At 48.1% G+C, this 25731-nt stretch overlaps 1 protein-coding gene across 1 annotated transcript in view; it reads right to left on the minus strand.

Annotated features, from left to right (window-relative positions):
* Wt1 (WT1 transcription factor) overlaps positions 1 to 17150 on the minus strand; it is a 46272-nt gene extending 29122 nt beyond the window's left edge. The window contains exons 1-3 of the mRNA XM_038330752.1: positions 16712 to 17150; positions 11216 to 11338; positions 10704 to 10806 (exon numbers count right to left, since the gene is read on the minus strand). Coding sequence (XP_038186680.1) covers positions 10704 to 10806; positions 11216 to 11338; positions 16712 to 17150 — 665 coding nt within the window. The remainder of the gene's footprint in view (positions 1 to 10703; positions 10807 to 11215; positions 11339 to 16711) is intronic.
* Between the last annotated feature and the right edge of the window lie 8581 nt (positions 17151 to 25731).

Raw genomic sequence — 25731 nt, forward strand, 5'->3', positions numbered from 1 at the left:
GAGTCCAGAATCCTGTTAGGAAGCCAAGGTGCAGTGGGCTAGAAGGGCACCTGATGTCTCGGGTACCTCTCACTTGTCTGAAACCACACTTGAGCTCTGTGACCATTGAAAACCAGCCCCACCTGCCTTGCTTGCTTCTGTGTTAGGTGCAGAGAAGTGCTATGCATGCCTGGCTGCAACACTCCCCTACCATGCCTGCACAGCTTGCGCTTGTTTGAGCAAAACCTGTCAGTGCAACCGGGAGCGGACACATCTAACTTCGAACTGTTCAACTCAACACCACGCCAGTACAGTTTGGAGACTTTGCATATGCAAAGCACTTCTCGATAAGATAACACAGTGGTTGAGCATCAGTGATAGCACCAGCAAAACATAAACACTCAATGAAGTTTCATGGACACAATGTCTTTGAAGAAGTCTAAAACATTCAACAAAGAAAGGACACACTAAGGGTTCCCAATATCCCTTGTTCCCTTGCTCCAGACCAAAACATCCCACTTCCACTTTTGAAAATGGAATGTTAAACACACCCCTCCAACTGGGCGAGGGAGGAAAGCCTCTGAGTGACACTGTGAGCTACACCCGCTTTTCTAGGCCCAGGTCTGTGCTCCCTTTATAAGCTATAATACCCTAAAAATGATTTTAAACAGCTATAAGTTCCTTACCCCTTCAAGGTGGCTCCCAGGTTCATCTGATTCCAGGTCATGCATTCAAGCTGGGAAGTCATTTGGTATAAATTGTCACTGTAGAAAAGATCCATAGTTAGAACCAACCACGGCCACATGCACAGGGCAGAGCTGTTTCTCTAAACACAGTGGAGTTCTCACTTCACGGCGCAAGCCTCCACGTTTTCTCTAAAATGATGACTTGTGGGTCTAAAATGGTTTCATTTCATCTCACTGATTTCTGCACTCACACACACACACATACAGAGAGAGAGAGAGAGAGAGAGAGAGAGAGAGAGAGAGAGAGAAGGGATGGGAGTAAGTCAGTAGTTTACAGGGGGGAAAAACCTTAGCATAGTAAACTTCGGAGTTTCTCAAGCTGTATTAAACCTTGGAGGGGAAGCGCGCTAGAGGGAGTAAAGGTTTTGGAAGGTAACACAGCCTGGATAGCTCAACATTAAAGTTAAAAGCCTGAAGCTGAGAGCAAAGTGACAGCGGATTAATTATTCGTGAAAAGGCCATTACGTTTGTTTAATCAAAAGGATAAGTATCATGTGGATTATGAGGGTCTGAAAGGGCAGGGTGATGGGTGATGGATGGGCTAATACTCAAGGATGTGACGAGCCAAAGAAACAGGGCAATAATCTCAGCACAGGGCTAAGGAGTTATTCTGCATGTATTTTATAATTCTAGTGAAAGTCAAGGGAAGACTTCAGAAAAAAATTTTAACAGCCTGTGATTTACATTAAGACCTCAAAGGGGAAAACAGACCTCCATGTAAACCAACCAAGAGCTGCTCTCTGTCCGTCATGTGTCTCATCCCTAACACATAAATCAATGGAATCTCCAATGACCAAGCCCTATCAGGAAGACACTTAGGGTTAACTATGAAATCCGAGGTCCAAGAGATTAATGGTTTGCCTGGAAACCTTCAGTCTAAATGTATTACAGAAGAAAATTTTCACCCTACCTTCCCTGCAGAATGAACAGAGATAAGCATTAATGTGTGATACCAGATCACAAATCCCGAACAATCTCTTCTCTTGTCCCAACATTCCTTTCTGTTGCTTCATCGGACAGAGGCAGAGTTTTTAATTCAGAAAGGGTTGGCTGGGCCAACTGAACTGAGAACTTGTGGAGGGGTGACAGAAATCACACCGCTCTGAGTCACTGGATCCTGTTGTCGCTCGCTCTGAACCTTACTCCATAAACAACAGCAGCACCCGTCTGACTCTCCTGTAATCTCTTTGCAAGTTATTCAGAACTCCTTGAGGCCAGTAACTGGCTGGGGAGGAAATCAGCTTCCAGGAGGAGATTTTTGCATATGAAAAGTACAGTGACTTCAAACTCCAAGTATGTGTCTCTTCATTAGCCAGTGGATCTCTGGACCCCATCACTCATCCCTGCGGTTGACTGGCTATTATGCTACCACAGTATCCTACATATCAACGGGAAGGGAAAAAAAAAGATTAGTTTCTTCTGGAGCTTCCTCGTTTGCAGCGGCAGCCCGTGCTGGTCTGTGCCACTGCCTTTCGCAATTCCACGAATTCCTTCTGTAAGGCTGATGTAATTAATTCCTGAAAGACCCCAACTTTTATTAGAAGTGCCAGCCTGCTGCATTTACCACAGCAGAATTTCTTGAACTTTCTTTGGGCTGACAGTTCATTAATAAGTGGTCTCCTCCACAATCTCTCCGCTGGTTTTTGTTCTCTTGTGCCTTTTCATCAAGCAATCCATTTATTAATCTTGCCATTAATCTCAGCCAAGGGGCATTGTATTCCCCAGGTAGCTCTATATTTTTGTCACTGATTTTTAAAAAATTGCTCGCCAACTAAAATCACTCAGCTTCAGTTGACAACTTTCCTCAGCCCCATTGGGATGTGGGGTCTTTCCGGAATGACTTGATTCTTATGGAAGACTCGAGATATTATCATTTATTATTATTATTATTATTATTATTATTATTAACATTATTATTATGGTTTTTTGAGACAAGTTTTCTCTATGTAACAGTCCTATTGTCCTGGAACTCACTTTGTAACCCAGGCTGGCCTCGACCTTACAGACATCCACCTGCGTCTGTCTCCCGAGTGATGGGATTAAAAGTGTGCGCCATGATGCCTAGCTATTGTAATTTTCAAGAAAGATGGAAAATAAGGTGAACGACAGAAGTTGATGCACAAGGATGAATGAATGAATCCCAGATTTCTAAATTTATATTTAGAGATTTTTCTAAGACTTATTGCACAATCCTCTTGATTCCCAATTGCCTTGGTACAAAATGATCTCAAAGACAAATATTTTTAAATTCATTTTTTTGGTCCCAAAAAGAATTTTCTCCAATATAGGACATATACATGTGTGTCTTCCTATGAGATATTTAATTAAAAAAAAACCTGTACTGCATTGTCATATGGCAACCACTAGCCATGTGTGGCTCTTGAACACCAGAAATAGAGCTTCACTGAGGTAAAGTTTGGGTTCTACTGGGTCAAGTACAATGTTTTAGGTATCAAGCTCCTTTTTTTCTTATTTTCATGTGGTTCCTAGCACATTTCAAATACCCCCGTGACTCCTACTATGTTTCTAGCAGACAGTGGTACTTAGGAGTGGCACTTGGTATGTTCTGCTCCTTTGGAAGCCTTTGGCGTCTGAGGCTAATTCACTGTTATTTACATAATAATCACACTCTCACAATAATAGTCACAATAAAAATTTTAAATAATACTACTAATTTTAAAAAGGTATTTTCTCTTTGCAATCTTTCTTTATAAAGACCCTCAGGAATGGATGGGATTATGTTTTGAGACTGTGGGAAAATCTGAGGAGATTTTATTTTTATTTTATATTGCCATTCAGCACTCTGTACCTTAGATTTCATATCTGTCAAGTGAGAAAATTTATCTTAGTCTTATTTTATAGGGATATTGTAAGACTCAAAGAGACTGATGTTCCTAATGACTTTCTGAAGATGGTATGGAGAATATCCAGTTTTCTAACTTGTTAGATTTTATCTGGCACATTTGCACATTCTCGGTATTGCTCCCAACAACTTCAGGAAGTTATCCCCATTTTCAGACAAGGAACAGCACTCGGAGGGGTCCCTGCTGCTAGGATGCCTGATGACCCTCCCTCCTGCTCCTTTAGAAGCTACTGGGCATGATTCAACATCTGAACCTATGCCTATGCTATCGTTTATATAACAGTACAGAGAAGAATCTGGAGGAGAAAGACAAAAAGTTGTTTATCCAAAGGAACACAGGACCAGCAGCTCACGGAAGCTGCAGGGATGCAAGATGCCTGTTGTATCCTCTTCTCCCAACCAAGGATAGTGCATCCTCCCTGCCCAGTGACTGACCTCGCAACACTTTGTGTTCTGATATCTCAGCCATGAAGTTTCAGAAGTGGGGGGTAGGGAGATGGAATGGGGAGAAGGGTTTGCAGAAAATCTCCAAGCTATTAGTAGGTTTCCTTAACCTTACCCTGCCTTCAGCTGGCTTGGGCTCCACAGTGACTCAGGGGGTTGGTGGCATGGTCCCGCTTTTACTCTAAAGCCAGTGGAGGCAATGACAGTAACTGCTGCTGCAGAGAGCAGAATGTCAACTTGAGCTAAAAATACTGGCTCCCACCATAGTCAAATTCTGATCTCTGGGCAATCGGTCAATACCCAGCTCTCATCATGGAAACCTGGAGAAAGAGGCAGCATTCTTCAGAGACTACAGAGCTCTGGCAAATGGAGCGTTTACTTATTAAAGGACCGTGGTCAGTGTCTACCACCTCATCCCCAGAAGGAATCAGATAAGCATGTGGTTTGGCTCAAGGCAGCCCCAGTGGTCACGTAGACATTTCAGCTCCAACCATTCAGCTCTGCCTGGTCGGAAGCAGACTCTGAAGCTACAGGCTGCCAAAATATAGTCCCAATGTCATGAAAGCCTTTTTATTTTTTAAGTAGCTTTTTTTAAAGTCACTTGTTTCCTATGTTAAAAAAAATGTTTGAAGTCAGAAACAAGGGAGAAAGGAAAGAAACTTCTATAGTTGGGATTAATGCGTGTTGGAGTAAAATAAAAGGAAGTCAGTCCCAGCAAAAGGGGGAACTTGAAAGGAAATCAGTAGTAGATCGTATAGTTTATTTTGGCCTGGATTACAGAATTACTGTGTTCTTGACCTCTACACAAAAGAAAGGAAGGGGAAAAAAAAACCTCCGCTATTATCTGGACCAGAACTCCTCCACTCGTCAAATGCAGTGAACTCAAGCACGTTGTCATCTTTAAGTGTGTTTACTATAGTCAACAGAAGAAGGAAGAGAGGGTCCTCTAACTGCCCTGTCTGAGATCACAGTTCCTCCGGCCGCTGTGACTATGGCTGGAAAAAAGAGAATCTCAGGACAGGTAAAGCTTCCCCATAGGATTAAAAGATAGACAAACAGTTTTTGAAAAGTGGAGATACCCAGCATGGGTGGTAACGTGCCCCTGCTATGAGGACCCAGTCCTGTACCAAGGGAGAGGTCTCTGTAGCCTTACCTCTACCCCCTAAGCAAGGTGCATATGGAGAGGCTACATGCAGACTTCCACAGAGCCTTTCTCCAGCACAGATCCTCCCTCCACAAAGGCGCCATGGAGGCTGACTGCCCTGAACTTTCTGCCCAGCAGGCTCCAGTGAATAATTATTTCGTGCCCGCTCTCTTGGTATTGTATTTGCTCTCAAGCTCACCAGTTAACCGAAGGAAAACCCACTAGGGATTCAATTTCTAATAATAAACACTTGGTCAGCACACAGTTTAGAGGAATATTTGGAACTAGATTTCCCCCCCTCCCTGGAGACGGGTTCAATTCAAGCCCGTGGCTCTGATAACATGGCCCACCACCCTGGAAACCACTTCAGACCTTCCACTTTAGCTTCTGTGGGAAATGAATATAAAAACAGACTGTGTGATGTCCATGGTTTCACAAGTGAAGACGGGAAAAATTAATGGTGATTTTATTTTGAGTACAGCTGTCACATGATTTATGTCTTAATTGAAGCCAAATCCATGTGGCAAGTCATAGACATCCCTTGACCCACAGTTTCCAAAATTCCACAGGAACTCTATGACTGCTAAGGTGGTTGATTGTCTGTGAAATTAATGGGTCATGGTCTCTACGGGCCATATCAGTATTTGGGAATAATCAACATTTCATTAAAATATCGGAAGCATAATATTTTTAGGACTGGAGTGCTACCTGCTAAAGAGCAAACATAGCAAAAAGGAAATCATCTCACTTAAGCCTATAGCATGGATAAAGAAATCTAAGTAGAGCTACAGGCTGGAGAGATGGCTCAGCAGTTAAGAGCACTGACTGCTCTTCCAGAAGACCAGAATTCAAGTCCTAGCACCCACATGGAGGCTCACAACCACCTATAATTCTAGTCCCAGGGTATCTAACACTCTCTTTTGGCCACTGGTGTAATTGGTGCAGAAAAATACATGCAGACAAAACACCATATACAGAAAACAAATAAATACAGTGTTTAAAAGGAAGGCATATAAGGCTAATAGAAAAAGCAAAAGGATGAATAAAAAACTAGGATATGAAAAAAATCAGTACAAACAGGAATATGTGTCAAACACAGTACCCAGCACTTTTCAAAGTAGCTGTGAGGCTCGCCCCACCCCGTGCACAGCAGGGAGAGACTCTGAGGAGGTAGCAAGCCCAAGCACCAAACAGCCAGGCTTGGGAAGAGTGCCCAGAGAGCTGCCTTGTGTGTGTAGAAATTGCAGTGGCTTCTGCTGCATGGGGTTGGACTTCATTACTCCTCACACTGGGAGATCAGGTAGTACACTCTTCACTGAAACCTTGCTTCTGGGCAAGCACAAACCAGTAGGGGCCCAGAAGCAATCCTCCTGGAGCAGCATAGATGAGAAGAGAGATTTATGCTCTAGCAATCTCTAGAAGGCTTCTACTGTACTGAGTTTCATCTATATGCTGTGTGTGTGTCTGTGTGTGTGCCTTTGTGTGTTTCTGTGTGTGTGTGTGTGTGTGTCTATGTGTGTGAGTGTGTGTGTGTCTGTGTGTCTGTATCTGTGTGTGTGTGTCTGTGTGTGCGTGTTATATGCCCAATGGTAAAGATGATGCTAAAGGAGTCTGGAGAAGGCTGCTTCTAAGAACACCCACCAGGGAAAACACTGCCCATAATACTTTCTATGGTGGCTGTGAGTAAGAGGGGCTTCCATCACTCTGGGAGATAAAGTTCGTCCTCCAGCAAGATAGATGGCACATGCCATCTTCAGAGAGTGACACTTAGCCATGTGAGAGGGAGCAGGATGCAGAGAGAAGAAGAATGGATTATATCCGCACTACCTAAATTCACATTCAAATTATATCTCTTACTATGTCCGACTGGAAAAAAAAATTACTTCTCAGAGACTCAGTTTCTTCCTTTGTAAAATGGAGGCGATAACCCAGTGCCCACCTCAAAGACCAGTGGTATGGATTAAAGAAGTCAATACCCATGAGGTGCTTTACAGTGACACTTGACTATGCAAGCGTTTGCACTTACTGTCTGTCAATAAAAGATCCTGGCATAGAGAGGGGCATAACCTGAGCGAGTGGTTCAGAATCACTCACTTTCAGAGCACAAATGGACTTTGGAATCTCCCTTACTGTGTGATCTTCATCAAGATGTCTCAAGTCTCTAAACATCTCCTAGCGGTAAAGTGGAAATTATAGTATCTACTTCATAAGCAGTAAGATTAATGGGTGAGCTGAACATGCTATTGGAGAGAGAAGGGAATGGCACAGGGGACCAAAGCGCCGATATTTCGAGGCTTTTTTCCAAAGCAGACTCACATTAGCACTCAGCTGATTTAATGCTACAGGTGTACCATTTCTTTTATCTCAAACAAGAAAAGGAAACTAGATCCTGAGCCTGGGGACACAAAAGTTTATATGAGAGACAGGGCTGCCTCATAGTACCAAATGCAGCAAGGCAGACAAAATAGAAGCAACCCTTTCTTTCCCAGTTCCCAATCTTACAAGGGAAAAAGTACCAACCAAGCCAAGGAACAGTAAGCAGCCACAGCACACTATAAACTAAAATTCAGAAGTTAAACCATTTAGCAATTAAAGTTTGCTCCCATTTTCTGTGCTACTTAAATGCAAGTGTTTAAACACCATCCAGATGTTACAGTCACACGTTTAAACACCCACCAAGTGTTTTCAGAAATAGAAGTGTGCCAGCTCCGTATGCTTGCCTACTCGTCATTCCTGTGGGAAAGGGATGTGATTTTGGAAAAGAGATTATCAGCACTGTGAGCCTGAGGTGTGATGAGCTCTGAAGACTCACATGACTGCCTCAAGGGAGGAAGCGCTTTTCCTACAAGGGTCGCAATTGTTTTTGCTATGCTTCTACTTAGGACATTTCTGTACTAGGAGAAAATAGTGTTTTATGAGATCAGTGTAAAAACTGGATAGAAGTGTCATAGAATGTTTTAGAGTGCCATTGAATGAATAAAGGGACAAGCAACTATTCATGCTAGGTGAATCTGACAAAATTACTTTCAACAATGGCCAGTCAGAAGCTGGGTTAGAAAATATGTTTTGTATGTAAAATATGATCTTGGAGTAGGGTAATATAGTTCAGTAGTAGAGTAGACGCTTGGCATGCAAGAGGCCCCAGCAACAAAAACTGTAACAGTCAGAATGACTTTTCCTTCTTGATAGTAACCACAGATTCATCCCCCAAGTCAAAAATCAATAACAAAAATAAATGCAAACTTCGTTTAGAAAAATGATACTAAATCATAGACTGTGATCGCTTTCTGACAGACATTCTTCCTAGAGTTCCCCAGTATGGACCGAGGCTTGGCAGAAAGAGGAATGAAGGATGTGTCTGCAGTAATACAGAGAGGGGGGGGGGAGAGAGAGAGAGAGAGAGAGAGAGAGAGAGAGAGAGAGAGAGAGAGAGAGAGAGAGAGAGAGGGGAGAGAGAGAGAGAGCACGCTACACATCTTGCCTGCCTCCAGCCCCCAAGAAGTTACAGGCCCCATCTCAACAATGCCTACTCCGACCCCTACACCAAGTCCTTTTTCCTGACTGAGGGAGGGGACCAAGGTCTTCACTCCGCCGGGAACCGGTCCAGGAACAACAGCGATGACACTCTAGCATTAGACAGGAAGGATGTCTGTGGCTCGTTGCCACCACTCCCCATAATGGAAGAGCCTTCCAGCAGGGAGTACGAGCAAATCTTGAGTACTGGTGATTTGGTCTCACTGGGACTGTGGCCTCCGAGTAGCAGGCTGACCAGTTCAGGACCCCTTTCTAGCTAGGGAGAGAGAAAAGGCATTGTGTTCCTCTCTATACCTTGGGCATACATTTCTCTACCTCTTGCCTGAAGAAGATGATGTGGAATCCAAGATCCTTTTAGAAATGATGTGATTTTCACACCAAATAGAAAAGTTTCCAAAATCTGAGCACTCCAGAGGGCAAAAGAAGGACCTATTTGTTGTGCCTCGGTACCCGGATGGGAGATTCAGACCAGCCCTAGACTCAATTTCGTAATGCACCTGAGACCCTAGGATTTTTCCCCAGCACTGCAGGCTCTGGGGTCTAGAGCAAGGACGAGCCCTTCCTCCACCTGAGGGACTGGAGGTCCCCAGGCGCGGCCATTCCCCCACCCAATCTCCCAAGACAGAAGCTTTTCCTTCCTTCATTACCTCACTGCCTCCTTCCCTTGACGTCAGCCTCCCGGAGCCGAGTGGCGGGAGGATGGGGAAGGGTTTGGGGCAGTCGGTGTCAGGATCCCTGCAGTACGGGGGAGGGGGGGAGGGAAGGGATTTGGAGCGGTGAGGTAATGCGCACCCAATCCTCTGCAGTCAAGACCAGCGCGAAGCCACCTTCTAGCGGACCGGTGTGTGTGCTTCGCAGTTACTAAGCAACCCTATCTGAGACGCGGGATGCCGGCCAAGTTCACCCAAAGTTGAAGAATAAATTTGGGGGAGAAACGGTGGAGAGTGGAACTTAGAGACCAGAGAAGGGGGAGGAAGCAGAGCTTTGTTGAGGGAAAAAGTGTGTGTGTGTGTGTGTGTGTGTGTGTGTGCGCGCGCGCGCGTGCAGATGTCTCCTTGATCACCTTCTCAAAGGTTCTCACCCCAGAGCTCACACAAGGCTGCCACAAACTACGTCCACAGAACCCTGCCACAGGCCAAAACACTAAAGGGTAAGGGTTAGTGGAAGCATGTGGCCCACATTAGGCGCAGTCGAAATGGTTTGGCCCCTGTGACCAGTTGGCGCGGAAGGCTTTAAACAAAAGGAAGAAGTGGGAATGGAGTTGGTCCCTAATTTTTGGTCCTGGGGAAGTTAAAGTGCTCCCAGCAAAGACTATTAAGAAATAAATCGTGACTGAGCATGGTGGTGCACGCCTTTAAATCTCAGCACTCGGGTGAGAGAGAAAGGCGGATCCCTGAGTTCGAAACCAGACTGGTCTACAGAGAGAATACCAGGACAGCCAGGGATACACAGAACAACTCTGTCTTGAAGAATCAAAGGAAAGAAATAACCCGAGAAGGCAGCAGCTTCCTTTTTTTTTTTTTTTTTTTTTTTTTTTTTTTTTTTTTTTTTTTTTGGTTTTTCGAGACAGGGTTTCTCTGCAGCTTTTTTTTTTTTTGGTTTATTGGATACCAACTGATGATAAGAAACCTATATATCTCTCTGCAGCTTTTTGAGAGCCTGTCCTGGAACTAGCTCTTGTAGACCAGGCTGGCCTCGAACTCACAGAGATCCGCCTGCCTCTGCCTCCCGAGTGCTGGGATTAAAGGCGTGCGCCACCACTGCCCGGCAGGAGCTTCCTTTTTATCTCCAAACATGAAGGTCTTCATTTATATGTAAAGCAAATTTATATCCAAAGCAGCTGCTTTGAGTCTGGGTCAGGTACAGGCCTTCTTCGCCTCCAAGACCCTCCCGCTGTCAGCGATGGTCAGGGTCTAGCGTTTCCTCACCGCCCCGCTCACTGTACCTCCAGGGTCACCACAAGACACAATTGTGGTGCTAGGCACCTTCTTACCTGCTGTAGGGCGTCCTCAGCAGCAGGGCCTGGCTGCCTGTGCAGCTGTCCGAAGGGGTGTGGCAGCCATACACCGGGGGCGGCACCGAATATTGCTGCTCGCCTGCCAGAGAGCCAAGGACAGCAGTGAGCGGGACTCGAGAGCGAGAGCGTGAGGCACAGGCAGGAGAGTTCTAGTGCGGGGGGGGGGGTGGAGGTGGGGGAGAGCGTGCTGAGCTTCGGACAACTAGGGGCCTGGAGCCAGCCCTGAGACGGCTCTCAGTTGAGGGAACGAAAAATTCCTCACTTTAGGTTGCGTTGCAGTCGCTGTCTGGCATTGGTTACCTTGTTTGAGTGGCACTGCCCGTAACTTACTTGGAATGGAAGGAGCTTCCATCTTTTAAATAAAGCCAGCTATAATTTCTAGGATCCTTTTAGATATCCTCTATTCTCTTCCCCAGTTTGCTAAGACTTAGAAATCCGGTAGGAAGGGGTGAAATAGATGAAGACCCGCATCTTTTCCATCCACTTACCCAGAGAGCCCTGCTGGCTCATGGGGTCCTCGTGTTTGAAGGAATGGTTGGGAAACTGCGCCGCGTGGTGTGAGGGCGTGTGGCCATAGCTGGGCGCCCCGTCGAAAGTGACTGTGCTGTATCCTGAGAACCGGCAGAAAGAAAGACAGAGACAGTCAGGCTCCTGAAAAGGCAGAAGCGTTGGTGCGACTTTGGCAGCGGGTACCTGATTCCGAAATTCGCAGTAAATGGTTCCCGCCCCTCCGTCTAAGACTTCAGGCTTGAAGCAGGGACCAAACTCTGTGGTGTAACCTTATCCCACCCCTTTTCTCAACTAAAATCCCAAGCTCCCCAATTCTTCTGCGCCTCAATTAGGCTCTATCCAGCAGTGAATAGAGCCTCCAGCAAGTTAGGTGCAAAAACCGTCGCCCGCCTGGCGGAGAAGTTGTCTTTCTGAAAAACAAACAGCGCCTCCGCTGCGTCTCTCGCGCGGGGGTGACTCGGCTCAGAGGACTGAGTTTCCTGCGCTGACCCCGCTTTGACTCAGGGCTGTAAATCAGAACCCGAGCACCAACTTTCATTAATTACTCGGAGTCAGTTCAACGGTCTGCGCTTTAAACGCGGAGAGTAATTACCAGGGCAAGTTACCTCTCCGGGATACACAGCCTGACACCGAGACACCCAAAGTCTTTAGGAAATCTTGTAGCGTGGAAAGAAAGGATTGGATCTAGTCCTCCCTCTCTCACGCCCACCTGGGGCCCCACTGCTGTTCAGACTAACCTTCCCCTACAGACCAGACCGGAGCACCGACTTCTTTCAACTGCCCTTACCTGTCCCTGGGTAGTAGCAGTAGCTCAGCTGCTTGTCTCAGTTTCCCTGCTGAGAAACAGAGGCCGGTGCTCTTTCCTTTCACTCAAATGAATGAAAAGCAATATGGAATTTTGGAAATCTTAATCTTGTGTGATATTGTTACTTGATTTCTATAAACACATAGTCCACCTGTTTTGACAACGCTCAAGTTAGTGCAAGAGGGGGCATCCTAAGAATCCTCCCAGGGAGTTTATGTGGGTGGGGCCTCCCTCTCCTGTGGTGAAGCTTGGTAGAGAGAGCCTGGACTGGCAGAATAGAATGAAACTGGCTCCCTACTGCATAGTCTCTAAAACCCAAAAGCTCTTAGGATCAAGGTAAAACCAAGTTCCCACTCTCGCACAGTTGATCAAGGCTCTTCTATAAGAGGTCGCCGAGATAATTCACTCATTACAGAGACAGGAGGCCGGTTATCTCCAACCTCAAAATACAAAGAAGGCACACACTACCCAAAGGAAAACCCGAGCTTCTATAGGGATCACTCCAGAGCAGTAAATATACAAGGTTCAGGGTGAGGTGTTTCACAGTGAAGGGAATGAGGCACCATGGGAACTGCCAAGTTACACGGCCTGGGAAGGAAGTCTTGAGTGCCCCAGAGCTCTGGTTAGGGAATGAGGAATCAGCCCGCTTCTCAACCTGGGTGAGCCCAGAGTGCCTCGTTTTTCTTCCTGTGAAGTGGAGAAAGATAATCCCCAACCCTAATAGCTCTTGGGTGTGGATCAATAAGTACATTTGGCCTTCCAGAGACTTCCTTTTGAAAGAAAAGGCCTGGTCCCACTTGAGGCCTAAAGCTTACAAACGAAATACGGGTCTAGGCACCCACCCGAGTTTTCCCAGCAGAAATGAGGAGTCTGTGAAAAAAGGGCTTAAACGACAACAAAAAAGGGGGCGAGGAAGGAGGTAACAATAAAGAAAGTTCTCTAAACGAACCCTTCTCCATTTCTGAACCGAGCAGCCAATGACCTAAGTCACGCACAATCTGAGACCCGAGGCTCAACCGCTGGTAGCGAGAGCAGCTGGGGCCAGGCTGCAGCTCCCACGCTAGGGACCTCGGCTCCGGCTCCCGAACTCCGACTTGAGAATGCGGGTGTCCGGCAAGGCTCCCTACCCGCCTAGTCGTAGATGAGACCCGCAGACCTCAGCGGGCAGCAGCAACCTTGAGCCCCTCCCCCGGGGCTGCTGGGAGGGGCAGCGGTGAAAGCGGTGGGACCGTCGGAGCGAGAGCTCTTTTAATTAGAAGCTTATCGGAACCGGGGCTGATTAGGAACCCGCTGTACCCAGACTGAGCTGAGCCCAGCTCGAAGAGGGCGGGAGTGGGGGCCGGGGAAGAGACTGCTGACTCTGCGAAGTATCAAGAGTATTCAAAGGGTTCTTGTCCAAGCCTTGGAGGGAAAGGCCCTCGAAGCCAAGGTATCCACTTTCCCACGTTTGGTCTGGACCAGGGAGGGGAGAGCAACCTTGACATTGCGGGAAGGAGAGTAGCGCCCTGAGCTCTCCTCCCCTGCCTCCACTGCGGAGGAGCCCGGAACAGTCTGGCCCTGAGAAGCTCAGGGGGAGATCCTACAGCGGGATAAACCTAGAAGGTGTTCGGGGAAAACGAAGCCGCCATGGGATAGGTGGAGTCCTCAATCCCACCCAACTACTGTCTTTGATGTGACCGGAGGGGGGCGCTTTTGGCCCCATCACAGCTGGTCTCCGCGTGACGAGCTTCGGAAGGGCAGTGATCCCCTGGGCCTAGGCTCACCCTGAAGTGAGCACTAGCAGGCCTGGGGGCGGGGTAGGGGGACAGAAACTGAGTGACAAGCCCACATTGGGTACAGACTAGGAAAATCCTTGTCCTCACTTCTCGGTCCTGCCTGACAGACTTTTCAATTATCTCGCGCTCATAATTTGTCAGGGCCTATTCAACTGGGCAGAGAAAATCCATTTCAACCACGAGCCAAAATTTCTGGGAGAAAACAGGAGAGAAAAAAATGTGGGTTCAAGTCCTAGCTCTGCCAAGACCTAAGAGGCCTCTTGAATCTAATCTCCTAGTGCCTGGATTTCATCGTAAAGTTCTAAAAGGCTCCTTCCTTCCTTCTCAGGCTATGCACTTCTTGTAAAGGTGTCTGTAGCTGTTAGCTGTCTATAGTCAATCTACACCCCCCACACCCCCACCAAGTAAGGTTTTGGTGTTTGCTCAATTGTTTAGACGATTAGGACAACGGCTTTATAAGAAATGGGAGGTGTCCTTATGAAAATGAGCAAGGGATGAATGAGCGCCATAGTTGGGCTCCCGGGTTTGGGCGCAGGTAAATAGAGACTGCACGAATTCTCCGCAGTGGAGCAGTTGGAGTCTGAGCAAAGCACACTGATGCCATTCTCACATTTTCCAGGGGCAGCTGGCACCTCCTAATCAAAACCCCAAACTAAATAACGCATTATAGAAATAATTCATAGGAACTCCAAAAGTAAAAGTAGTGAATATTCAAAGAATCTCCGACCTCGGACCTCAAGGGTCTGCTCTAGTTAACAGCAGGAGTTGGGGCGGGAATGGGGGGAGGGGATATCTGCTTCACAGTTCCCTGCTTCAGCTCCCGTGGACTGTACCTGTACAACCCACTTGCTTTAACTAGAAGAGAAAAAGGTAAGTTTCCTGATAGGAACCTGCTTCCAGGTTATGATCCTACCCTGAAGACATGCCCACCAGCAGCCTTTTCTTGTGTGATTTGAGAAGAGCTGAGCGTGGTGGGGAGGCTTCACCTGCTGGTCCTGGGCTTCAGCTCCTAAGATCTTTCTTCAGTAGCAGCCAGAAGGGTCTACTCCAGAAGAATTTAGATGCCCACCCCCCAAGAGTAATGGTAATGCCCTCGGGGCTTTAAATTCTGAGTCCCACCCACCTTCTACTAGGGGCTTCTACTGGACTTGCAGTCCAGAATGCTAAGCAGCTCCCTCCACCATACACTCAAAGCAGCAATGCCTAGGGCTAAAAAAAGATGGTAGCATATTAGTGTTTGCTCCCCAGAGCAATAGGTCAGTGAGTCCCTCCAAACAAGCATGCTCACTGAAGTCGTACACACGCCTGACAGTGGCACAATTTCTGACCCAGGGAGCTTTGCGAGGGCTGTGCGTTCTGTATTTAGAGCCTGATCAGGCGTCCTTGGGTTTTTCGGCCTAACCCATGTCAGCTCTCCTCTGAGGCGATCAGCAAACTGACTTGGAGGTTTGCCAGTGGTAACACCTGCCTACTAGAAGGTGATGGCGAAAGTCCGAGAGCCTCGGCAAAGGCACCGAGTTCTTTCAACTCACTTGTACAAAACATCAATTTCATTTATGAAAGATCTAGAAGGAAGGGACCCCCGAAGTCCACTACAGGTGGCTCCTTGAAATCAGGAGCTCCCATTCTTCAGTGGTTTCAGTTTCGCTAGAACTTCGGGTGGTCGAGGTGCTTGCTGCAGGATGCGTTCAGAAGGCCGTAGAAGGCCTCCTGCACCTCCCGCAAGCAGTACCTGCCCTGCTTTCCCCTTCCCACACATTTCAGAAACACCCAGACCAAGGACAGCAGAATTGCTGGTTCGAGAAAAGCATCCGCCTCTGTGTTAGTAAATGTTTTCCCAAAATATTTAATCAAACCAAATTAGATTCCCAACAGAAAAGAAATCAAATGAGAACAAACGAGGAAAAGCACAGTGGCTCAGCAACCATGGCTCCTCCAGGGTGCTAACAAAGGAGAGGTGTGGGGGAGCCTGCGAGAGTTAGAAAATAGACCTTGCATACAAGGTCCCTTGTACATTGGCTCAAGATCGCCAATACACTTGTTCTTGTTCCAGTGTCCCAAATCTTATGAACCTTCCCCAACCTAACCTGAGAGAGAGAGAGAGAGAGAGAGAGAGAGAGAGAGAGAGAGAGAGAGAGAGAGAGAGAGAGAGAGAGAGAGATATTAGGAGCATCCGAGGAGCACCGAAAGGAAGAAGGCCACCACCTTATTCCAGACTCTCCACGGATTTGGTTCATTATCGGTTGGAGTCGGACCAGCCAGGCTTTCTTCCATTCCCGCCGCCTGCGTGGCCCGTGACTTTGCGTGGCCTGGAGAAATTCCTACAGTGCTGACATGGTCCCTCAAATGTTAAACCCTAATTCCAAAGCTCCCTTCTGCTTTTGGTGGGCCTAAAGTGAGCCAGCGCATGTAGAAAACCGGAGGTTCTTCGGATTTGGGCCTGTCAGAGGCATCACAGGGGATCTCTAAACGCTGATCTCCAGTGTCTTCTAAGTCTGTCTGCCCTAGACGTCTAAAAGGGCTGATGCCTGGTGATAATTTTGTGAGGCACCAGGTATTTTCCCAATATAGATCCACACACTACAACCAATCCCCTCTTCCTCTTCCCGTGGAATTCCGGAATCTCTCTGGCACCCTGGAACCCTAGATGTCCTCCCGGGTACTGCGAACTATCGGACTCTGGAGTCATGTTTAGCAGTGTGTGTGTGTGTGTGTGTGTGTGTGTGTGTGTGTGCACTTCACAGAGTCCACGCTCCCCTGTCCAAGCACCCGCTGCTTTGACTCCTTGGGAAGGCAGTTGGGATCAGGAAGGAAGAGCAGAGGGGAGAAGCTGCCTGGGACTACGACTCCAAGCCGCTGCGGTGCGCGGAGAGCGGGCTGTCCCGACTTCTTACCTTGGTTGCGGATGGTGGGCTGGCTCTCCAGGCAGCTGGGCAGGTAGGGCGCATTGGGGAACATCCTGGCCTGGCCGGAGGACGCCTGGCTGGGTGGAGGAGGACCGAAGGGTCCGTAGCGACAGGCCCCGGCTGTACCGGTGAACTGGCCAGAGAAGTGCAAAGTGAAGGCGCTCAGACATTGCTCCTCGTGCGGCTCAGCGCCGCCCCAGCTGGGCTCCTGTTTGATGAAGGAGTGGGGTGGCGGCGGAGGTGGCGGCGGAGCGGGTGGAGGCGCGGGACCGCCCAGCGACCCGTAAGCCGAAGCACCCGGAGGCGCGAAGTCCAGCACTGGTGCCCACTGAGCAGCGCCGCTCACAGGGAGCCCGCAGCCGCCGCCGCTGCCCAGCGAGGACACCGCGGGCAGGAGCGCGTTCAGGTCCCGCACGTCGGAACCCATCAGCTGCGGTTCGGACCCGGACAGCCCTCCGCTCCTACGATTCTGCGGGCTTTGGGCACTGGACTTGGCCCAGGTGCTGCGGGGACCTCGACTCCCCAGCTGCTCCTGCTGCTGAAGACACCCGGGCTCTCGGAGGAGCGTGTGCTGAGACGCCGGCTCCGGGACACACGTGGAAGCCGGCTCCTGCGACAGGAGGAAGTCCAGGATCGCGGCGAGGAGGCGGCGGGCCCGGGTTCCAGGGCTGCCGTCCTCGCTCTGGGTGGGTGGGTGAATGAGTGGGTGGGAGGGAGGGCGGGAAAGGGAAAGGGGGAGCAGGCAGGCGATCCGGTTGCGGAGAGCCCCCCCGGGTGTGGGCGCTGCCTTGAACTCCTTACCCCAGCTGCCTGGCTGCCCCCAGCTTCCCAAAGCTCAAATAAGAGGGGCTGGCTGCGGGGGAAGGAGGAGGAGCCAGGATGCTCGGCCGCTCCATTCACACAGCAGCCCTAGCCTGCCCGGGCAGCACGCCGCTAGTCCGGGGGTACTCGTAGCGGGGGTGTGGGGCGGGCCCGAGGGAGCGTTCATCTCAGAGACACCCTCCTCTCTGGCCCACCACGTGCTCTCAGCTGGCCTGTGTAGTAAACCTCCCCTTGCCTTCCCAGCTGGCCTTCCCGAGTGTGGGCGCTTTAAGGCAAGGCGTTCTAGGTAAGCAGTGTGTCCCCCCCGCCCCCTCGACGCGTCGGTTCGAGGTGGGAGTAGAGACGCGGTAGTAATTCAGAGAGGGTGGGGTGGAGGGAGGGGCAGGTGGGCTCCAAGAGGGCGGGAACCAGAGGACCCAGAGATCTCTCCTGGGTTCTGAGGAGGATATACCAACTTTGAGTCTTGTGCCCTCCCACGTCCAGAACCCTAGAGCCTAACCTCGGGGTCACTTTAGGAGGTCGGTTCCTATGGGTTCAAAGGTTGAGATTCAAGGTGAAATTGTTCGGGATGGTAATTGTGAAGTGTGACGTCAGTCGTGACAAGCAGGACGGTTTCAGTTGTCTGGTAATTAATTCTTTGGTGAGGTTGGAACCCGGAGGGCGGTTGCTGTCTGCCTAAACTCTACGTAGAAGGCACTTACCCTCCCTTTCCAGCAAGGATAGACCTTATAGCAACTGGGGGAAACTGCAGCTGGTTTTTGTTGTTGTTTGTTTTTCTGTGGTGGTGTTATTGCAGAAATGCCGAGAACCAGCTCGGATTCTGGTGCGAACGCTCTGGGGCCACGTTGTGAAGGAATGGGAACGGACAGGCTGTGGCCAGGAAACAAACAGGAAGAGTGTGATCCAGAAAGCTACTTTGCCAAGCAAGGCTTCCTCTAGTGTTGCGGGACCCTTTACAGACCTGCGGTGATTGATCAAGGGCTACAAACCAGTTGGGAACGATCCACTGGCCTGGAGCGTTCGCACCACTGAGAAAATTCCCAGAGAACGGCTTCTCCTCCGAAACAACCCCTCCCTCCACCTTGTAGCCATTTGGGACTCCCGTGCCTTAGAACAGGTGTTTGGGGGTTAGTTTGGATTGGTTTAGGTCTTCTAAAATAGTGGCATCTATGAGGTGGGAGACAACCTGTGAGCAAGGAGAAGCCCGCGGGTCGCTGAGTGAAGTGGGTTTCAGGCAGACTCCGGGAGTCTTGGAGGCACCGGTGTAGCTCGGTCTTGGACTGCCAGGCGAGGTGCAGGAAGCCGCCGGTTGTAGTTGGGCTCCCAGAATCGGGACGAGGCTAGAAACTTTCCAACAAAACCTTCTAAGCAGAACTCAAGGATGCTGACCACGAATACGAAGAAACCTAGCGTTTCAATGGTCTTAGTGTATTCTCCAATTGCTGCACATTGGTTTTAATTCGCATAGATTCATAAATCCAGAATCGCCAGGAATTATGATTTGGAACCCGAAGTGTCCATTGGCTCAGAAAGTATTGCCGTATGCAATTACCCACGCCTCTTGGGGTTGCACAATCTGTATAAGTAAAGAAGATCCCAAGGGAAGATAAAGTGCTACGTTTTCCCTTATCCGTTGCTACCCCTTCACTTTCACCGTGGTAAACCCCGTGCAAGCTGCTTTGGAATTTCGCTGATTTGTGGTAGATCAGAAGCTCCCCTCTTCTTTCTTTCTTTCTTTCTTTCTTTCTTTCTTCCTTTCTTTCTTTCTTTCCTTCTTCTTCTTCTTCTTCTTCTTCTTCTTCTTCTTCTTCTTCTTCTTCTTCTTCTTCTTCTTCTTCTTCTTCTTCCTCTTCCTCCTCTCCTTCTTCGTCGTCTTTTTCTTCTTTTAAAGAAATGCAGGTCCCTCAAAACTAGCTTCTCCCTACACCCTGCCTTCTCCTCTTCCATTCTCTATGCCTAAACTGCGCGTAACAGGGCGCAGGACCATTGTTCTTTTTGGCGGAGACAGACCCTTGCGACAAAACTACCCAAGTCAAGCTGACCCTGCCACCCCACGCCCCTGCCCCTTCCCCTCCTCCTGGCCTCTTATTTCTACTTCGAAGTCGTTTTCCTTAACTTGAACTCCGAGGGAATAGAAGCCTTTATGAAGAGCTGGGGTTTCATTACCAAAGGGAAATTGAGCTATTTTTCTCTTTTAGTCTCCTGCAGATTTTCGGGGGGAGGAGGTATGGATGTAAGTGATGTGTAGAGAGGCCATTTGATGTGAGCTCTTCAGTTTTGTGTCTCGGGAATGGGAAAGGACACACCTCTGCCTCCCTGTTTAAATTTTTCCGTTGTGCCTGGGGGTGGGCATACAGATACATACAGAGTTTTTTTTAGTTCCTCTGTCATTATTTTTCCCAAAATTTTTGGGAGAGAACCCAGGCGATGTACGATTAATTCTTCATTTCAACCCTAGAGTACTCTCTCACCATAACTTCTCCCAGCATGAAAGCGGAGGAAAGTACCCAGCCAAGTGGGAATGGGAAGCTGCATCACAGGTGGAGGCCATCTGGTTAGATTGGACACACCTGCGATACCCTTGCCCACACCACATCTAGAAGCCCAAGCATGGGTAAGCCAGTACTCTGGCACTAGCAAACCTTTGGGGTCCCAGGAGATCCCATTCCTCCCACGGTCCACCTTTCTCCTCTGGGTAACCGTTTTTTTTTTTTTTTTAAACCGGAGTCCTGAGGTTCTCCCAACAGATGCCGTACTACACGGACTTGGGTGGCTGAGATCTACAGACAGCCTGGCCAGGGGGTGTCGCACCTGCTGCCCACCCTGAACCTCCTTCATCTGAGGCCGACCGGGGTTCCAGAAAAACGGAGGGCCTATGAGCTTCCTATGCTCTTTCTTTTTCCCACCACAATGGCGCAAAGACTCGGGCCTGGGGAGGATCGCGTTCTGAACTGTCTGTCCTTAGGTAAAGCCTGCGATTCAACTCAAGCCAGCTGAGGAAACTGAGGCGCTACCGAGGTAGGAAAAGCAAGCTGCTGTGGTTTGGAGCAAGGATTGGTGTCTTGAGAATGAGATCGCACTGTCACCAGTAACCAACAGTTTCATGGGGCCATATAAGTTCTGTAATATTTTTGAGCCTCCATTTCCTTATTGGTGGTCAAGGAGAAAATATTGACAGTAGCGACCCAACTTTCGGGGTTGTAGATGAATCATTTAGGAAGGTCGTGTTCTATTTGCTCGAAACCGCTGGGATTTGAGACTGATTTTGTTCAAAAATGTATACAAAAATTTTTGGTCAGGCTCAAGCAAAACCAAAACTGTCAATGTCCAATTCGTTCCGGGGTGGTTTAAACCACTGTCTCTGCTTCCTTAGTACTGTTGGAAGACAAGAGAGACCCTGGCAGTCTATGTGGCTTCAATCGTGGACAAAGTGTACCCATCTCGTCTTAGCAGGCACATAATTATTACAAGATTAAAACATCGCATCTAGGTGAGGTAGGGAGCAAAGATCTTTCATCCCAGGGCTGTCAACTGCGTCTGGCTGAGTTCAGAGCCCGGCCGCTGCTGTGGCCCCAGGGACTAGCGCGCACGCCAGGGCCGAGATCCGGCTGGTCACCGGGCGGGCGGCTGTTGACAATTGAATAAACAGCCAAAGCCCTGGGATCCGTCAATGGCTGAAGCCGCCTGCCCTCACCCAGGGCCAGAGAATGGCGTGAAGGGTGGCCCGACCTCCAAGCTACTAATCATCTTAGCCGCTGCCCTTGGGCCGAGTGTCCTGAGCCCCAAGAGCACGAGACAGCGCTCTCTTTCCCAGCGTTTCTAAGACAGCAGTCTGCCTAGGGCTGCGGGGAAGGCGACTAGAGCGCATTTTCCAGACTGGCATAGTTGGCAAAAACCATAGCTTAATTTCGCAAATAAAAGAAAAACGTAAACATCGCAGGGCCTTTTGTGACACAGCCCACTCTTAGGCTTCTTTCATTTGAAAATTGTCTCGATTCTTTATTTACCTTTTTTTTTTTTTTTACCAGCCTCACATCTGGGCTTTGAACTCTCCTCCCTGGATCGGTTAAGGGGCTAGAACCGCCTAGCGCTGCCTGGTGCGAGAGGCAAAATTTGCCCTTTCCCCCAGTTCGTGGTGCCTAAATCCAAAGTGTTTTGACGCCACCGGTTCCCCAGCTTCCAAAGAGTCCCCAGTGAAAGGATTCAGCAGCGCTGCCTCTATTATTATCCCGTAAATCTTTTTAAATTCTGGAACTAATTATATAGAGGATATGTCTCAATTTGTTCTGCATTAATGCCACAGTGGGGATGGAGACCAGGCCGTGGCCAGAGCAGATATGCAAGCCCATGAAATTGATGAACTGAGAGGTGCTTCCAGTCCAGAGCGCACCATCTGGAATTCCAGTCTGAGGTCACAATTAGAACTCCTGACCCCAGATTCAACTTTGCAAGCAATGGGAAGAAGGGGGGAGAAGAAGAGGAGAGGAAGAAGAAGAAGAAGAAGAAGAAGAAGAAGAAGAAGAAGAAGAAGAAGAAGAAGAAGAAGAAGAAGAAGAAGACAACTTATTCGACACCTGTTTTTAAAGAAAGAGTTAAAATTTTCCCATCTGAGAAAATTCTTTCAAAGTACTTGTTTCTGCGTTTTTAACCTTTCCTTTTCATAGTCAGGATTTCATCTCGTCCCCTTCACTCCTGGCTATACTCTGTCACTTTTCTGTCAGTATTAGATTTAATTAGATAGGAATGAATTATTCCTCAGAAAATTAGCTTGGTAAATCTAAATATTACACTGTGATTTCCCTTTGATAAGTAGCATAATTACAGAACTGCATGTGAACTAGGAGCGCGTCCTCTCTCTCTCTCTCTCTCTCTCTCTCTCTCTCTCTCTCTCTTTCCCTCTCCCTCTCCCTTCTTCCCTCCCTCCACTTTAATCAGAGATTTTATTTGTGTTGTAATTTTATTTGAGTTCTGAATCCAGTAGAACAATTTTTTTCTCCCCGTTTGTAATACGCTCTTTTATTTTTCTCTCACCTTGACTCCCTGAAGAAGCAAAGGACCAGGCAGTACTTGGGAGTCTGTTAAATTTATTAGCATAAATGCCTAGACAAAAAGAGTTATAAATCATTCTGACGGATTAAGCCGTAAAGTATTCCAATGAAGTCAGTCCCTTGCTAGGGCACTGGTATAAATGTTCATATAAAACACGGTATCCCTACTCACACTCAGCCTGAGTGCATGATGTAAGAATATGCAAATGCTGAGTTTGGAATATGCAAGGTTGTAATGAGGCAAGGGTTTAGCCTTGTTTGGGCTTCCGGTCTGTGACAGGAACAGACGGTCTGCACTTCAGTCTTCAACAGAGTTGGGTTTCCGATTTTTTGAGTTCTGAATCCAGTAGATTCAGGGGAGGGGCATGTGGAAAAATCTACAAGATATGTTAATGGGGTGGGAAGTGCAGAGGGGAAAAAAGAAATAGTGTTTTCCTAAGATCAGTCAGCTTCATAAAAATCTATTAGAAAGGGCCCTGTGCTTCTGCAGGTAACAGCCTTCAGGGAAGAGCCAGCCGGGTCTGTTTGTGCTCCTCTAGCCGGAAGAGGGGTCTGTTCACTGGAGGTGGATGAGGAAGGAGAGGTGGGGGTGTCAGAGAGGGAGACTGACGGAATTCTTAGTGGAAGTGTACCAAGACAGAAATCAGACACACTGAGCCAGCGAGAGGGCTTAGCTGGGCAAGGTCCTTAGTGCCAAGCTTGGCAACCTGAGTTCTGTCCCGGAATGAGAGCAGGGAACCAACTCTGGGAAAGTTGTCTGATTTCCACACACAGGTGTTGTGGCATGCACCCACCCCGCCCAACACACACACACACACACACACACACACACACACATACACACGATCAAATCATCTCTTAATAAGCAAACAGTTCAATGAACCAGCTGAGAAAAGTGCTCTCAAGATTTTCTTTAAATCAAGTTGTTACCAGAAAAAAAGGACACTCCCGTCCATCTTCAAAGATGAGTGTACGCCCATCTTTCTGGTAGCACCCATTCATGCACCACTTAGTGACTGTGCATTGGTACCCGCTGGTCTGCCAGCATTGTAGTAGAGACTTGGAATTCATTAGTGACAGGACAGCCCTCAGGGACCATCCATTCCAGGAGGCTTAAATACTGTAAAGGATCAGGACCGGACAGCTGGAACCACCTAGAGCCCTCATTTCACCTGCTTGAATGCATTCAGCAAGTATCCTACCCTACTCACAAATAGAGGGGGTTTGAAGGATTTGGAAAACTAAGTCTAGGAAAGTCTCCACACAGCCTGCACAGCCTGCACAGCCCTAGAGAATTAGTAACAATCTCCACACAGCCTGCACAGCCTGCACAGCCCTAGAGAATTAGTAACAGTTACCACAGAGGTAGAACTAGGGCAAATAACCTCTGCCACCAGGCAAGTGACTCGGAAAGTCACTTAAACCCAGAAAAACTTAGTTTTTCTCTCTTCAAGTTTAAAAAAAGATGAGATCCTGACCCACTCCTGTGGTGAAAAGTAGATGCGGGGAAGGCCTGGCCATTTCTTAGCCTCTAGAAAGCTCTCCTTAAGTGTAGCTGTTCTTTATATAGATATCTATACTTTGACCTGCTTTGCTTGTTATTAACTGGCACGTTCTAGCTTAGAAGTATGAGTTAGAGCAGAGAAAAAGGCAGGAAGTAAAAACTTTATTAACCTTAGTCAAAAGTTGCCATTTCAAATGAAACTGAAATTAGTTCTAAAACAGGAAATAGAGGGCTTTTATTTCCAAATGGGTAATTTCAAGACTAGAAGATCACATAGTCATGTAAGAGCTGGGGTTGCATTGACTCTATAGCCAGACATCAAGTGTGAATGGCATGTCCATAATAATAAAGAATTCAGAGCCAGGTATAAAAACAGGAAATGCTAGGCCTGCCTCTGCCAGTGGTCAAGACCTTGAGGAGCCAATGAAGGGCCCTCCTATTTCAGTACTGTTATCTGTAAACGAGAGTGACAATAAAAACCCGAAGTGTTAGACAGTGCAGAGGACCAGCGTCTGCTGCATGTGGACATGAGAAAAAGAAAACCACATATTACACGTGTGTGCAGTGTGCTCAGCTGCGTGCATGTATGTGGAGACAAGAGGTCCACACTGCAGTCTTCTTTGGTCACTCTCCACTTTATTTTTGGAGACAGGGTCTCTCCTGAGTGGGCGTTCAGTCATTTAGCTAGACTAGCTGACTGGCTCTGGGGCTCTACTGTCCCACCCGAGGACTAGCGGGACAGGCATGCCTCACGATGCCAGGCTACTTTACATGGGTGCTGAGAATCGAAACTCAGGTTCCTTGTGCTTTCACAGAAAGCCCTTTACCGAGTGAGCCATCTTCTCAGACTCGGCCATTGCATCTCTGGACGTGAGCTTGGTGCCTTCCTCACGAGACAAGTGAAAGAGAACATACCCGTGACTTTTCCGAACACCCAAGTGGGTGTCACCATGGCTGGGCTAGTGATGCTTCTCAGGCCATCTTCTTTCTGAAGCTTAGAGTCTTCCACTGATGGACTTTTACCATGCCAGGCCCTGTAAAATCTGAAACATCAGGTCTTTTGGGCCAAGGTTAAGTCCTCCCACAATCCTGCTTCCTGACTCCCAGTGACTTCCATATTCTCAGAACCACCATTGTCCCGACTCTGAACAGGAGCGGATGATAGAACCACTCCATAGACTTTTTTGGAACAAATTAATACAGCCATGGAAAAAATCGTAATGATTTGTTTATACTTTTTACACGATGCTTGGCAAAGGAAAAAAACTAACAAATGATAATTGAACGATGGAACAAATGAATGAAGGAAAAAAATCAGGCAACAATCCACATGTTCATGTACATTGAAAAATGTACAAAGTGCTCGTATGTTGCCTGGCATATAACAGACCGCTAATAACTGAAAGTCACTAAGCTTCCAGTTTGGCTAATCAGACAGTAACCTTGATTGTAAGGCAGTCAGCCGGCTGCAGCCTGAATGACAGCTTCACAGAAGCAGTGTTCTGTGCATGGCAAGCACACGTCCTGACCACACACAGAAATGAATGTCATCTCCCGTATGCTTTCTATAGCATGTTGAAGTCTCAGTCTTTCATGAATGAAAACATGTGCAGTCCCGTCCAGGCACTGGCTGA

The sequence above is a fragment of the Arvicola amphibius genome, chromosome 5 (assembly GCF_903992535.2).
Source record: "Arvicola amphibius chromosome 5, mArvAmp1.2, whole genome shotgun sequence".
Lineage (NCBI taxonomy): Eukaryota > Metazoa > Chordata > Mammalia > Rodentia > Cricetidae > Arvicola > Arvicola amphibius.